The sequence below is a fragment of the Coregonus lavaretus genome, assembly GCF_964263955.1.
Source record: "Coregonus lavaretus genome assembly, chromosome: 9".
Taxonomy (NCBI): Eukaryota; Metazoa; Chordata; class Actinopteri; order Salmoniformes; family Salmonidae; genus Coregonus; species Coregonus lavaretus.
Window position 1 is genome coordinate 51,935,946 of NC_139996.1, and position 15,863 is coordinate 51,951,808.

Here is a 15,863-nt window from a genome sequence, read left to right on the forward strand (position 1 = left end):
CACTCCTTTGTTGCCTTGGCCGTGTGTTTTGGGTCATTGTCATGCTGGAATACCCATCCACAACCCATTTTCAATGCCCTGACTGAGGGAAGGAGGTTCTCACCCAAGATTTGACGGTACATGGCCCCATCCATCGTCCCTTTGATGCGGTGAAGTTGTCCTGTCCCCTTAGCAGAAAAACACCCCCAAAGCATAATGTTTCCACCTCCATGTTTGACGGTGGGGATGGTGTTCTTGGGGTCATAGGCAGCATTCCTCCTCCTCCAAACACCGCGAGTTGAGTTGATGCCAAAGAGCTCGATTTTGGTCTCATCTGACCACAACACTGTTACCCAGTTCTCCTCTGAATCATTCAGATGTTCATTTGGCAAACTTCAGACGGGCATGTAGATGTGCTTTCTTGAGCAGGGGGACCTTGCGGGCGCTGCAGGATTTCAGTCCTTCACGGCGTAGTGTGTTACCAATTGTTTTCTTGGTGACTATGGTCCCAGCTGCCTTGAGATAATTGACAAGATCCTCCCGTGTAGTTCTGGGCTGATTCCTCACCGTTCTCATGATCATTGCAACTCCACGAGGTGAGATCTTGCATGGAGCCCCAGACCGAGGGAGATTGACAGTTCTTTTATGTTTCTTCCATTTGCGAATAATCGCACCAACTGTTGTCACCTTCTCACCAAGCTGCTTGGCGATGGTCTTGTAGCCCATTCCAGCCTTGTGTAGGTCTACAATCTTGTCCCTGACATCCTTGGAGAGCTCTTTGGTCTTGGCCATGGTGGAGAGTTTGGAATCTGATTGATTGATTGCTTCTGTGGACAGGTGTCTTTTATACAGGTAACAAGCTGAGATTAGGAGCACTCCCTTTAAGAGTATAATAATTGTGTGAAATTAGTTTTGATTTAGAATGGACCATTAACATGCACCTGTCTCGGAACAGATGTATGAAAAAACTAAATGCACTTAAATAGCGAATGGAGGACGCGTTTCCCGTGGTGCATTTTCATGCCAGCCAGGTAGGCTATACTCCTGTTGTAAAGCGAAGCAATGTACTTAATATTAGGAAAGTTGGTAGATAAATAAATAAATAAATAAATAAATAAATAAATAAATAAATAGATAAATAAATAAATAAATAAATATAGTAGGCCTAGCCTATAGAACGCTGATGGGATCATCTTCTTTTTAATAGAGGCCATCACTCTGTTTTCCCACGCAATTGCATAGCATATAGAAATGTTGCGCAACATGAGCTCATGGTCTCTCAAAGTGTTTGATTTGATTTGCATTGATGTCAGAGTGATTGAGGGAGAATAGAGTGCTGAATACAAGGCAGTTAGCAAGTTTGATAGGCTACTAATGACCATCAGCAGCATCAGAGCTTGGAGATGCCTAGTTACCGTGACTAAACGGTCACATGGAATTTTACTGCTGTCATGACCACCGGTGTGGTGTCACCGTAACAGCCCTACTCATGACTCCATTCTATCCGCATCAAAATTACAAATCTGCTTCTCTGAATTGCCTTGTGAAAGCCTAAAACTGTAAGATAGTATTTTATAATTTAGCTAGTTGTGACTTTTTCCACATTTTGTTGTATTACAGCCTGAATTTAAAATGAATGACATTTTGATTTTTTGTCACTGGCCTACACACAATACTCCATAATGTCAAAGTGGAATAATGTTATTCGAAATGTTTGGATTTTTTAAAATGTTATTTTTTAAGTATTCAACCCCTTTGTTATGGTAAGCATACATAAGTTCAGGAGTAAAAACATGCTTAACAATTCGCATAATAAGTTGCATGGACTCTGTGCAATAATAGTGTTTAACATTATTATTTTTTTATGACTACCTCATCTCTGTACCCGACCAATACAGATAATTGTAAGGTCCCTCAGTCGAGCAGTGAATTTCAAACACAGATTCAACCACAAAGACCAGGCAGGTTTTCCAATGCGTCGCAAAGAATGGCACCTATTGGTAGATGGGTAAAAATTAAATAAAAAGCAGACAATTAATATCCATTTGAGCATAGTGAAGTTAGTAATTACACTTTGGATGGTGTATCAATACACCCAGTCACTACAAAGATACAGGTGTCCTTCCTAACTCAGTTGCCGGAGAGGATGGAAATCGCTCAGGGATTTCACCATGAGACCAATGGTGACTTTAAAACAGTGAAAAGAAGGAAGCCTGTACAGATTAACAATATTCCAAACATGCATCCTGTCTGCAATAAGGCACTAAAGTAAAACTGCAAAAAATGTGCCAAAGAAATTAACTTTATGTCCTGAATACAAAGTGTTTGGGTCAAATCCAACACAACACATCACTGAGTACCACTCTTCATATTTTCAAGCATGGTGGTGGCTGCATCATGTTATGGGTATGCTTGTCATCGGCAAGGACTAAGGAGTTTATGATAAAAGAAACGGAATAGAGCTAAGCACAGGGAAAATCCTACAGGAAAACCTGGTTCTTTCCAACAGACACTGGGAGATGAATTCACCTTTCAACAGGACAATAACCTAAAGCACAAGGCCAAATTTACACTGGAGTTGCTAGCAATGATCAACAACCAACTTGACAGAGCTTAAAGAATTTTTAAAAAATAAGAATGTTCAAATATTGTACAATTCAAGTGTGCAAAGCTCTTAGAGACTTATCCAGAAATATTCACAGCTGTAATCGCTGCCAAAGATGATTCTAACATGTATTATCTCAGGGAGTTGAATACTTATCTAATCAAGATACAGTACATGACCAAAAGTATGTGGACACCTACTCGTCAAACATCTCATTCCAAAATCCAAAATGGGCATTAATATGGAGTTGATCCCCCCTTTGCTGCCATAACAGCCTCCACTCTTCTGGGAAGGCTTTCCACTAGATGTTGCTGCTGAGACTTGCTTCCATTCAGCCACAAGAGCATTAGTGAGATTGGGCACTGATGTTGGGCGATTAGACCTGGCTCGCAGTTGGCATTCCAAACCATTTCTGTATGGACCTCACATTGTGCACGGGGGCATTGTCATGCTGAAAAAGGAAAGGGCCTTCCCCAAACTGTTGCCACAAAGTTGAAAGCACAGAATCGTCTATAATGTCATTGTATGCAGTAGCATTAAGATTTCCCTTCACTGGAACTAAGGGGCCTAGTCCGAACCATGAAAAACAGCCCTAGACCATTATTCCTCCTCCACCAAACTTTACATTTGGCACTATGCATTCGGGCAGGTAGCGTTTTCCTGGCATCCACCAAACCCAGATTTGTCCGTCGGACTGCCAGATGGTGAAGCATGATTCATCACTCCAGAGAACACTTTTCCATGAAGCTCCCGACTAACAGTTATTGTGCTGACGTTGCTTCCAGAGGCAGTTTAGAACTCGGTAGTGAATGTTGCAACCGAGGACAGAAGATTTTTACGCGCTACAGCACTCGCCGGTCCCATTCTGTGAGCTTGTGGGGCCTACCACTTTGTGGCTGAGCCGTTGTTGCTCCTAGACGTTTCCTCTTCACAATAACCACACTCAGTTGACCGGGGAAGCTCTATCAGGGCAGAAATCTGACGAACTGACTTGTTGGAAAGGTGGCATCCTATGACGGTGCCACGTTGAAAGTCACTGAGCTATTCCGTAAGGCCATTCTACTTCCAATGTTTGTCTATGGAGATTGCATGGCTGTGTGTTCAATTTTATACACCTGTCAGCAATGGGTGTGGCTGAAATAGCCGAATCAACTAATTTGAAGGGGGGTCCACATACTTTTGTATATATAGTGTATATTAGTGTTTTATTTTTCATTCATGTTTGACAAACGTTCCAATTTTTCTTTTGTGTAGATCGTAAAAAAAAACAACATCAATTTTAATCCCACTTTGTAACAACAAAATGTGGAAAACGTAAAGGGGTGCGAATAATTTCTGAAGGCACTCCAGGTAGGGATAAAGTGACAAGACAACAGGAGAGATAAACAGTAGCAGCAGCGTATGCGATGAGTCAAAAGAGTTAGTGCAAAAAAGGTCAATGCAGATAGTAGCTATTGGTTAACTATTTAACTAACAATTTAGTAGTCTTGTGGCTTGGGGGTAGAAGCTTTTCAAGGTCCTGTTGGTCCCAGACATGTAATTGTACCCGTAATTGTGTAAAGGCGGGGATGCAGGGCTGTGTTCAAAACAACTACAAGTGTGCTTGCCCTGGTTCCTTAATGGCACAGCTAGGGGAGCTCAAAAAAGCACCTTATAGTTGAAGACTCTTTTTTGAGTCATAAAAGTGCATTGAAATTACTTAGGAACTGTGCACACTTTGGAGAGGTGTGTGGCCACATGGAAGCACCAGTTAGACCTCGCACTCAAACCCTTGTCATTTTGTTTGTCTTATGTTTCACCTACCCCAAATGTTCCAAGCATATTATTATCATACTACTGAATGTATCCAGAGTATTTTGAGATTTCATTAACAACAAATGCGGTGAAAATGTAAATGTAAAATGCACATTAGATCAACAGTGTAATGTTTGGATTCAGTCATGTCAGGTGAACTGTTGTGTCCTTACCTTTAGTCTAAGAATTTTCCCATAATCTCCAAACTGTTCCCTTTTAATTGCTACCATGGTTATGCATATGCTTTCCATATTTATTCTGTAAGAAACATTTTAATTTAGCCCTATCCGTATAAGCCATTGCTTGGTATGGAAATAGCACCGCCCTCGATCGCATGGCACTAGAGAGGGTGGTGCGGACAATCAGGTGGTGTGAAAGGAAGGCCTGGAAAATCATTAAAGACTCCAACCACCCAAGCCATAGACTGTTCTCTCTGCTTCCGCATGGCAAGTGATACTGGTGCATCAAGTCTGACACCAACAGGCTCCTGAACAGCTTCGATCCCCATGCCATAAGACTGCTAAATAGCTAACAAAATTTCTACACAGACTATCAGAGTTGACTTTTGTATTTTATTCTTATTTTGACACCGTCCCTATGCACACTCACAGGGCCCAACACACTACGCCCACTGATACTCCAACACACATACAAACACTCACTCTATCATTTGCTCACACACACACATAATTATGCACATACTGTACATTTATACTGACTCTACACACACCCACTCACATACAATCATCATATACGCTGCTGCTACTCTGTTAATCATATATCCTGATGCCTAGTCACCTTACCCCTATACATACAGTATCTACCTCTAACAATCCAGTATCCCTGCACATTGTAAATATGGTACTGGAACTGACCCTGTATATAGTATGCTTACTTACTTAATCGTGTTCTTATTTTTATTTTAATTTTTTTTTTGTCATTTAACAGACGCTCTTATCCAGAGCGACTTACAGTTTTAGTGAGTGCATACATTTTTCATACTGGCCCCCCGTGGGAATCGAACCCACAACCCTGGCGTTGCAAGCGCCATGCTCTACCAACTGAGCTACAGGAGGCTTGTGTGTTTCTGTTCTACCTTATTTTTTAGAATAACATTGTTCTTGATTACTGAATTGTTGGGGTTAGAGCTTGCAATAAAGGCATTTATAATAATAATAATAATAATAAGCCATTTAGCAGACGCTTTTATCCAAAGCGACTTACAGTCGTGCATTTCACTGTACTTGTGTACGTGACATTAAAACGTGAAACTATTAGACTCACCAGCACAGTGAACTTTCCACTGAGCAGTTCTGAGCGCAGAGGTTCCTCCTGGGGCTGTAGCTTGACGATGCCCTCTTTCAGACGCGTCTCCTGGACATGAGAAAAGAAGAGTTAAGGGAACATCAGGCCTGTGAGGCGTACAGTACAACATGCATCCACTACACAGGTGTTCGGGTCGCAGTGTGTGCATGCTTTTGTTCCAGTACAGCACTAACACACGTGTTTAAAAATGATCAAAATCCACCTACATCTTCAATGTAGGCCGCTACTATCAGTCCAATCAGGTGTGTTAGAGCAAAAGCCGGAGCAAAAGTCTTCTTCTGTTCCAGCCCAGCACCAACACAACTGATTCAAATGATAAGCTAATCAGTCTTCGATTAAGACCTCGATTAGTTGAATCGGGTGTGTAAGTGCTGGGCCGGAGCAAAAATATTGCCTCCTCCAAAACAGGACCGCATTCCCCCATCCCAGACATAGTGTGTCTCAGAACTCTTCAGTGACTATCCTTTCCTTCATCTGTACTGATCTGATCAAAGGCTGGAAGGATGAAGGCAATATATGGCTGAGGCCTACCAGCAACAGTGCTTTCACCCATCATGTGATTACAGGGAAGTTTAGATGAAAAAAATACATTTCTGACGGATGAGCTTCAGGATGTATTGCTTCAGTGCTAGGATGTATCATATTACAGAGATACCGTGATATCCAAGCAGATAAGCTATAAATGCCTGTGGGAAGCTGTGAATTAAACCTTGTAGGCTACACTACAGTACATCAACAGTTCCATAGAACTACCTGCCCAAGTGACTAGAACGCCTTTACCTTGAGCGAAGCAAGAGGCTTGAATGGACTACCGTGGCAAATAATTGGATACCCGTGGACAAAGGACTTTGATGTATTACATAACATGCTTACATTTATAAGAGGGGTCACCATAGAATTAATATGTGGGACAATATACTACAGTGGCCCTAAGGGGCAAAGTAGCATTCAATATTTAGTGAGTGCACACAAAGCACACTTTCAGTGAGTACAAAATGGGTAGTTGCCATATGGCCAAAACAAGTGGAAAAAATATTTACTCTAAAATGTAATTCCAAATGGTTCGTGGCCATCTGTGTTTAAAATGTTTTGTCCAGTTTAATTAACCATTTCATGCATTAGAGCCTTGCATTTTCCTCTGGTGTGACATAATTAATGCTAATATAAACCAAGTGTCTCCCCATTACATTTTGAGTAAAATTCACAGTAAGTTGACAAAAACCTTTAGTTTACTTGTGTATTATGATGTTCCCTGCCTCATACATCCTGCAGCGATTTTTTTTACTTTTACTGTTGAAAAGCGATTATCCCAAGTATAAATACAGTAAAGTTCACACACTCAAGGGTAAAAAAATTAGTTTTGAGCAAAATAGTGTTTTGTTGACAACTGCAAACTTCAAAGAGTAGGGCATTCAAGGAGTGGTTCCGATGGGAAATCAGTGATGTCATCAGCCTCCCCCTTTGCTTGAGGAACAATTGAGGCGCAACAGACAAAAGAGGAAACCCCCCATGCTATGTCATGACTTTACTTGTTAAGTAAATCAAATCACATTTTATTTGTCACATACACGTGTTTAGCAGATGTTATAGAAGGTGTAGCGAAATGCTTGTGCTTCTAGCTCCGACAGTACAGTAATATCTAACAAGTAATATCTAACAATTTCACAACATATACCCAATACACACAAAACTAGTTAGGAATGGGATTTAAGAATCTATACATATATGGACAAGACTAAGATACAGTAGAATATTATAGAATAGGATGCAGTATATACATATGAGATGAGTAGTGCAAGATATGTAAACATTATTAAAGTGACTAGTGTTCCATTTCTTAAAGTGGCCAGTGATTTCAATAGGCAGCAGCAATCAGGTGTTAAATGAGGTGAAAAGGAGACTGGAGTGCCACTTTATTTTTTAATTTAGTTAAAGAAAACACATTTTTCCCCTTTTATTTACACTTCTGCTGCCTGTAAACTGTCAAACCACTGGTGTTGGTGAGTACATTAGCTAAGTAGATACAGTGCCCTCTTTCAGACGCGTCTCCTGGACATGAGAAAAGAAGAGTTAAGGGAACATCAGGCCTGTGAGGCGTACAGTACAACATGCATCCACTACACAGGTGTTCGGGTCGCAGTGTGTGCATGCTTTTGTTCCAGTACAGCACTAACACACGTGTTTAAAAATGATCAAAATCCACCTACATCTTCAATGTAGGCCGCTACTATCAGTCCAATCAGGTGTGTTAGAGCAAAAGCCGGAGCAAAAGTCTTCTTCTGTTCCAGCCCAGCACCAACACAACTGATTCAAATGATAAGCTAATCAGTCTTCGATTAAGACCTCGATTAGTTGAATCGGGTGTGTAAGTGCTGGGCCGGAGCAAAAATATTGCCTCCTCCAAAACAGGACCGCATTCCCCCATCCCAGACATAGTGTGTCTCAGAACTCTTCAGTGACTATCCTTTCCTTCATCTGTACTGATCTGATCAAAGGCTGGAAGGATGAAGGCAATATATGGCTGAGGCCTACCAGCAACAGTGCTTTCACCCATCATGTGATTACAGGGAAGTTTAGATGAAAAAAATACATTTCTGACGGATGAGCTTCAGGATGTATTGCTTCAGTGCTAGGATGTATCATATTACAGAGATACCGTGATATCCAAGCAGATAAGCTATAAATGCCTGTGGGAAGCTGTGAATTAAACCTTGTAGGCTACACTACAGTACATCAACAGTTCCATAGAACTACCTGCCCAAGTGACTAGAACGCCTTTACCTTGAGCGAAGCAAGAGGCTTGAATGGACTACCGTGGCAAATAATTGGATACCCGTGGACAAAGGACTTTGATGTATTACATAACATGCTTACATTTATAAGAGGGGTCACCATAGAATTAATATGTGGGACAATATACTACAGTGGCCCTAAGGGGCAAAGTAGCATTCAATATTTAGTGAGTGCACACAAAGCACACTTTCAGTGAGTACAAAATGGGTAGTTGCCATATGGCCAAAACAAGTGGAAAAAATATTTACTCTAAAATGTAATTCCAAATGGTTCGTGGCCATCTGTGTTTAAAATGTTTTGTCCAGTTTAATTAACCATTTCATGCATTAGAGCCTTGCATTTTCCTCTGGTGTGACATAATTAATGCTAATATAAACCAAGTGTCTCCCCATTACATTTTGAGTAAAATTCACAGTAAGTTGACAAAAACCTTTAGTTTACTTGTGTATTATGATGTTCCCTGCCTCATACATCCTGCAGCGATTTTTTTTACTTTTACTGTTGAAAAGCGATTATCCCAAGTATAAATACAGTAAAGTTCACACACTCAAGGGTAAAAAAATTAGTTTTGAGCAAAATAGTGTTTTGTTGACAACTGCAAACTTCAAAAGAGTAGGGCATTCAAGGAGTGGTTCCGATGGGAAATCAGTGATGTCATCAGCCTCCCCCTTTGCTTGAGGAACAATTGAGGCGCAACAGACAAAAGAGGAAACCCCCCATGCTATGTCATGACTTTACTTGTTAAGTAAATCAAATCACATTTTATTTGTCACATACACGTGTTTAGCAGATGTTATAGAAGGTGTAGCGAAATGCTTGTGCTTCTAGCTCCGACAGTACAGTAATATCTAACAAGTAATATCTAACAATTTCACAACATATACCCAATACACACAAAACTAGTTAGGAATGGGATTTAAGAATCTATACATATATGGACAAGACTAAGATACAGTAGAATATTATAGAATAGGATGCAGTATATACATATGAGATGAGTAGTGCAAGATATGTAAACATTATTAAAGTGACTAGTGTTCCATTTCTTAAAGTGGCCAGTGATTTCAATAGGCAGCAGCAATCAGGTGTTAAATGAGGTGAAAAGGAGACTGGAGTGCCACTTTATTTTTTAATTTAGTTAAAGAAAACACTTTTTTCCCCTTTTATTTATTGCCGGCACCCTGAACCAGTACCTGGGCTTGAGGAGACTATGAATATGACAAGATCTCCTCTGACGCCCATGATCCTTCAATTCAAAGTCCCATTAACCAGCTCTGCAAACGTTATGTCAAAATACATACGGTACTCACCAAAATATGGAGTTTCACAGAGCAACTATCATCATTACTGCCATTACACACGGTATGTACTTCCAAAAAAGGTCTAAATAAAAAGTATATTGTTTTTGCCCAAATGCTGGCTCGTTGTTTAATCAAAGAATTGTGTCACACAATGTGGACATTGATTTTAGGGACAAAATGTAATCAATCAGAATTATTTGGAAATATCATGAATGGACTTGGGGAATACGGTTTCTTGAAATAGACTTCTGTGTCATAAGTACAAGAGTAGGTGAAGGGAATTTTATTCCTGTTTTCATTAATTTACTTAAGTTCAAAGTTCCACAACCTTACCTGGGACAGTCTTTACCATTGGACAATTACCCAGTTTGGTTCAAAATTGTAAGAAAACTAATATTGCACTGCATGAATTTACTCATAATCCAAGTAAAAAAAAAAAAAAAAAAGCTTTTAGTAATACAGGTAACTGCCAAAATAAAGGAAACTCCAACTTAAAGCGTCTTAATAGGGCGTTGGACCACCACGAGCCAGAACCGCTTCAATGCACCTTGGCATTGATTCTACAAGTATCTGGAACTCTTATCGGAGGAATGTGACACCATTATTCCACAAGAAATACCATCATTTGGTGTTTTGTTGATGGTGGTGGAAAAAGCTGTTTAAGGCACCGCTCCAGAATCTCCTATAAAAGTGTTAAATTGGGTTGAGATCTGGTGACAGACAGCCATAGCATATGGTTTACATCGTTTTCATGCTCATCAAACCATTCAATGACCACTTGTGCCCTGTGGATGAGGGCATTGTCATCCTATGGGGTCATAGACATGGCCTGTCCAGCATTTTCATACATGACCCTAAGCATGATGGGATGTTAATTGCTTAATTAACTCAGGAACCACATCTGTGTGGAAGCACCTGCTTTCAATATACTTTGTATCCCTCATTTACTCAAGTGTTTCCTTTATTTTGGCAGTTACTTGTAGGTCACAATTTGAACCAAATGAAGTTATATTTGCGTTTGCCTTCATGGACAAAAAAAAAAAATGGTGTCATGTCAGCTACGCAAACACAGCTCACGCTCAAACCACCACACACTTCTTCATTCAAGCAGAGGTAAAACATGGGCATTTCAAACACCTTTCACTCAAACTGAAAGGGTTTATAGGGTGTTTTTCATAAATGAGGCAAGATTATTCAGGCCTTGAAATCAACCACCACTCAAATAACAAAAACCTCTGATAAAGTGACTTAATGGAGGCAGCAAAATCTAGCCACGTCCTGCTGCTATTCAGGCAATTAGAGGGAGAACAAGACGTTTGGGAACTTTCCATTTGCTGTGGTGGATTGGAACGGCTAAGTCCCATTTTGTGTTCAACAGTTAAAGAGCACTTTGTCCACACAGTGACTAAACACAGCACCATCCAAATAGAGGATTACTTAAAGGTCAACCGCCCCTTAGAACCAATTTATTTGGTTTTAACCTATGTGGCATCGATATGAGTCAGAAACAAATTAGTGTCAAAATGTACTACAAAGTGTAAATAGGATCATTTTGGTCATTAAGTCAGTCTCATCCAAAACTGAGTTTTGAGAGTTCGTCACGATTTACTGGAGAGTTGGGTATGGATTACTTTCATGTCCACTTTTGCCAAATGATGCCCAATTGCCCAGAGACAACACCTTGTGGTCCGCCCAAGCTGTCATTTGGATATTTGTTGTCAAGTCTGCTTATGGGTGCAACGCGCAAATGGGAGTGAAAATGGGCTTCCATAAAGTTGGTGCTAACTTGCAATGCATTTCAATAATATTGCCAGATGGCCAGGATTGGAATGGATTACATGCAACACGGTCACTTCTGCTGCCTGTAAACTGTCAAACCACTGGTGTTGGTGAGTACATTAGCTAAGTAGATACAGTGCCTTCAGAAAGTACTCACATCCCTTGACTATTTCCACATTTAGATGTGTTACAAGGTAGGATTCAAATTGATTTAAATTGTCCTTTTTTTGTCAACAATCTACACAAAATACTCTGTAATGTCAAAGTGGAATTTGTTAAAAAAACTAATGAAAAAGAAAAGTCAATACATGTTAGAATCACCTTCGGCAGCGTTTACAGCAGTGAATCTTTCTGGGAAAGTCTGTAAGAGCTTTGAACACCTGGATTGTACAATATTTGCACATTATTCTTAAAACAATTCTTCAAGCTCTGTCAAGTTGGTTGTTGACCATTGCTAGACAACTATTTTCAAGTCTTGACATAGATTTTCAAGCCAATTTAAGTTTTTAAAAAACGTACTAGGCCACTCATGAACATTCAATGTCGTCTTGGTAAGCAACTCCAGTGTATATTTGGCCTTGTGTTTTAGGCTATTGTCCTGCTGAAAGGTGAATTTGTCTCCCAGGGTCTGTTGGAAAGCAGACTGAACCACTTTTTCCTCTAGGATTTTGCTTGTGCTTAGGTCCATTTAGTTTTTAATCCTAAAAAACTCCTTAGTCCTTGCCGATGACAAGCATACCCATGGATTAAATTGTTTTTTTCCCTTCATCAATCTACAGACAATACCCCATAATGACAAAGCAAAAACAGGTTTTTAGAAAGTTTAGCAAAACAGAAATACTCCATTTACATAAGTATTCAGACCCTTTACTCAGTACTTTGTTGAAGCACCTTTGGCAGCGATTACAGCCTCAAGGCTTCTTGGGTATGACGCTACATGCTTGGCACACCTGTATTTGGGGAGTTTCTCTCATTCAAGCTCTGTCAGGTTGGATTGGGAGTGTTGCTGCACAGCTATTTCCATGTCTCTCCAGAGATATTAGATCGGGTTCAAGTCTGGGCTCTGGCTGGGCCACTCAAGGACATTGGGACTTGTCGCGAAGCCACTGCTGTGTTGTCTTGGCTGTGTGCTTAGGGTCGTTGTCCTGTTGGAAGGTATACCTTTGCCCCAGTCTGAGGTCCTGAGCGCTCTGGAGCAGTTTTTTTTAAATCAAGGACCTCTGCACTTTGCGCCGTTCATCTTTTCCTCGATCCTGACTAGTCTCCCAGTCCCTGCCGCTGAAAAACATCCCCACAGCATGATGCTGCCACCACCATGCTTCACCATAGGGATGGTGCCAGGTTTCCTCCAGACGTGACGCTTGGCATTCAGGCCAAAGAGTTCAATCTTGGTTTCATCAGACCAGAGAATATTTTTTCTCATGGGTCGGAGAACCCTTTAGGTGCCTTTTGTCAAACGCCAAGTGGACTGTCATGTGCCTTTTACTGAGGAGTGGCTTCCATCTGGCCACTCTACCATAAAGGCCTTATTGGTGGAGTGCTGCAGAGATTGTTGTCCTTCTTGAAGGTTCTCCCATCTCCACAGAGGAACTCTGAAGCTCTGTCAGAGAGACCATCGGGTTCTTGGTCACCTCCCTGACCAAGGCCCTTCTCCCCCAATTGCTTTTTTTGGCCGGGTGGCCAAAGTGTCTTGGTGGTTCCAATCTTCTTCCATTTCAGAATGACGGAGGCCACTGTGTTCTTGGGGACCTTCAATGCTGCAGAAATTTGTTGGTACCCACCCTTCTTCAGATCTGTGCCTCGACACAATCTTGTCTCTGATCTTTACAGACAATTCCTTCGACCTCATGGCTTGGTTTTTGCTCTGACATGTACTGTCAACTGTGAGACCTTATATAGACAGGTGTGTGCCTTTCCAAATCATGTCCAATCAATTGAATTTACCACAGGTGGAATCCAATCAAGTTGTAGAAACATCTCAAGGATGATCAATGGAAACAGGATGCACCTGAGCTCAATTTTTAGTCTCATAGCAAAGGGTCTGAATACTTATGTAAATAAGGTATCTGTGTTTTATTTTCAACAAATATGTAAAAATTGTGTGTAGATTGATGAGGAAAAATGTGTATTTAATCCATTTTAGAATAAGGCTGTGATGCGGAAAAAGTCAAGCGGTCTGAATACTTTCCGAATGCACTGAATATGCAAATTAGCCCATAACTCCACCTATACAACAACATAGGTCTAGGACTATACATCCTTTAAGCAGGGTTCATACAGACATTGGCAAGTCAAATTCAAGGACTTTCAGGGACTTTTCAAAACACTTAATTGTAATTGAAGGGCCTCAGTGTTATACAATTGTATAATTTATATAATTGTACATATAGGGCGTAATATACAGTAGAACCCCCCTCCCCCCAAAAAGCATGCAAAGTGTTTAAAAAAAGTAGGCCATTACCACTTTAAGAATAATGCATTTTTTTAGGTCTTGCCAATGCATTGATATTCAATTTATGATTACATTCTAAAGTACTGTATGTGAGAATAATGTCGACATTGCCTGGCAAAATACATGGGATGCATGGCTATTTTTCTGTAGCCTATGTGGCTGACGCAGGCACACATAATAAAGCCATGAATAGTGGTAGCATTCATCTCATTTGCATCAGGGGGTGTCTTGTTATACTTCTGAAATCTTCTCTTGCATCCCAGTCATCAGCAACAAAGCATTGGGGTAGGTGCATGTCTGACAGCAATGTGTGCAGGATTACAATAATAATTTACTATGGTCAATTTCAGAAAATGTGATATAACATAAAAATACTATTGACAAGTAGGCTATGGTGTAATATAATGTTTTGCCTTGTGTGGTAGGTTGACACTTATGTAGGTGTCATAACCAGCCATAAAATAACACCATATGTCACAACAGGCATAATGTGTGTCATGACAGTGTTATGACCATATTATGACAGGTTATGTCAGCTGTTATGACATATTATGACATGGTTACGACCAAGTCATAAAGTGTTATGACACTAGGTGTCAAGTAAAGCACATCAATATGATATTTACACCATCAAATGTTTGGTCTTTGTAACATGAACACACATCCATTTTTAGTTGAGAAATGTATCTACACACAAGCTGGGCGATGTTTTGTGCAATGTCCACATGTAGCCTACACCTGTTGTACGGATATTAGTAGTTCTGGAATTTGTCTCCCGGGAAAGATCTAACAGCGGACATAAGGAGAGACGGGACAAAACTAGCCAGTTATTGAATATTGTGTTGTAGGACAGCTGAGCTGCCTGAAGACCCGCGGTCATTCAACTCGCAGTTCATACAGTTTCCACAGTAACATGTAAATTATTTACATGACGTGATGAAACGTTGAAACTAAGTTGCAAGCTACTTTCGTAGCAAGGTGTTGTAGAACGAGTGTCTTATGAAACACATTCGAAACACTGGCTATCTTGCTATAACTGATTTACCAGAAATATCAGCCAGCTGCAACTATCACCAAGCTATGCTTTCTAGCTGCTGTCAGCTTGCTTAAAACACAAGGTCAGAGCAGGCTTTAGCCTACACATAGAACTTAATTAGCTGACCATCTTGAGATGGCGAGTCAGTCAGGATGAGAGAAGTCCTCAACTTCCAAACTTCGATCTCTCCATAGCAAAGCTAGCTTAGCTTACTTTACCTGGCTGTGCTCACTACTGCCCGTGTTTGTTTTGATTGAATGGCAAAGACACACCCAAGAAACACCCACATCAAACCATACCCCCAAGACAACTCGTTTCCCTTTAGTCATGGCCGCTAGCATGTCTTAATAAGCATTGATGAAAAACAAGGCCAAATCAGGAAGTGCAGTCACCCTTTAAAAATAGATGAACTCATCTATTTTTCCCCAGAGGGAAAGTTAATTCATTTTTCAAAAGTCTGCCAAGCCTTAGGAGTGGAATGGGTAGTGCTTGTAATGTCACGTTCCCCCATGAGCTTATTGACAATACAGGTAAATCTTTCTGCAGAAAGCATGTGTTGTGTGTGTAGGGGACCAGTGTGTGTGTGTGTGTGTGTGTGTGTGTGTGCGTCTGGACTGGATTTTCTGGTGAATCTACTTTGGCCATTTTGTTTTCAGCAAATGTGTCCATGGCTTGTTAAAAATAGTGTAGACTGAAAAAGAAAAATGTGCAATTTGGTTGTGTTATCACTCCACAAACATGCTTGCATGCCGACATGTACACATACACACGACCGGAAACATACACCTGCATGTGGCC

At 40.6% G+C, this 15,863-nt stretch overlaps 1 protein-coding gene across 1 annotated transcript in view; it reads right to left on the reverse strand.

Moving 5' to 3' along the window:
* Nucleotides 1-15,863, reverse strand: part of ptpn9a (protein tyrosine phosphatase non-receptor type 9a) — a 72,691-nt gene that overhangs the window by 15,821 nt on the left and 41,007 nt on the right. Inside the window, exon 3 of the mRNA XM_084169243.1 lies at nt 5,663-5,752. Within this exon, the coding sequence (XP_084025369.1) occupies nt 5,663-5,752 (90 nt within the window). The remainder of the gene's footprint in view (nt 1-5,662; nt 5,753-15,863) is intronic.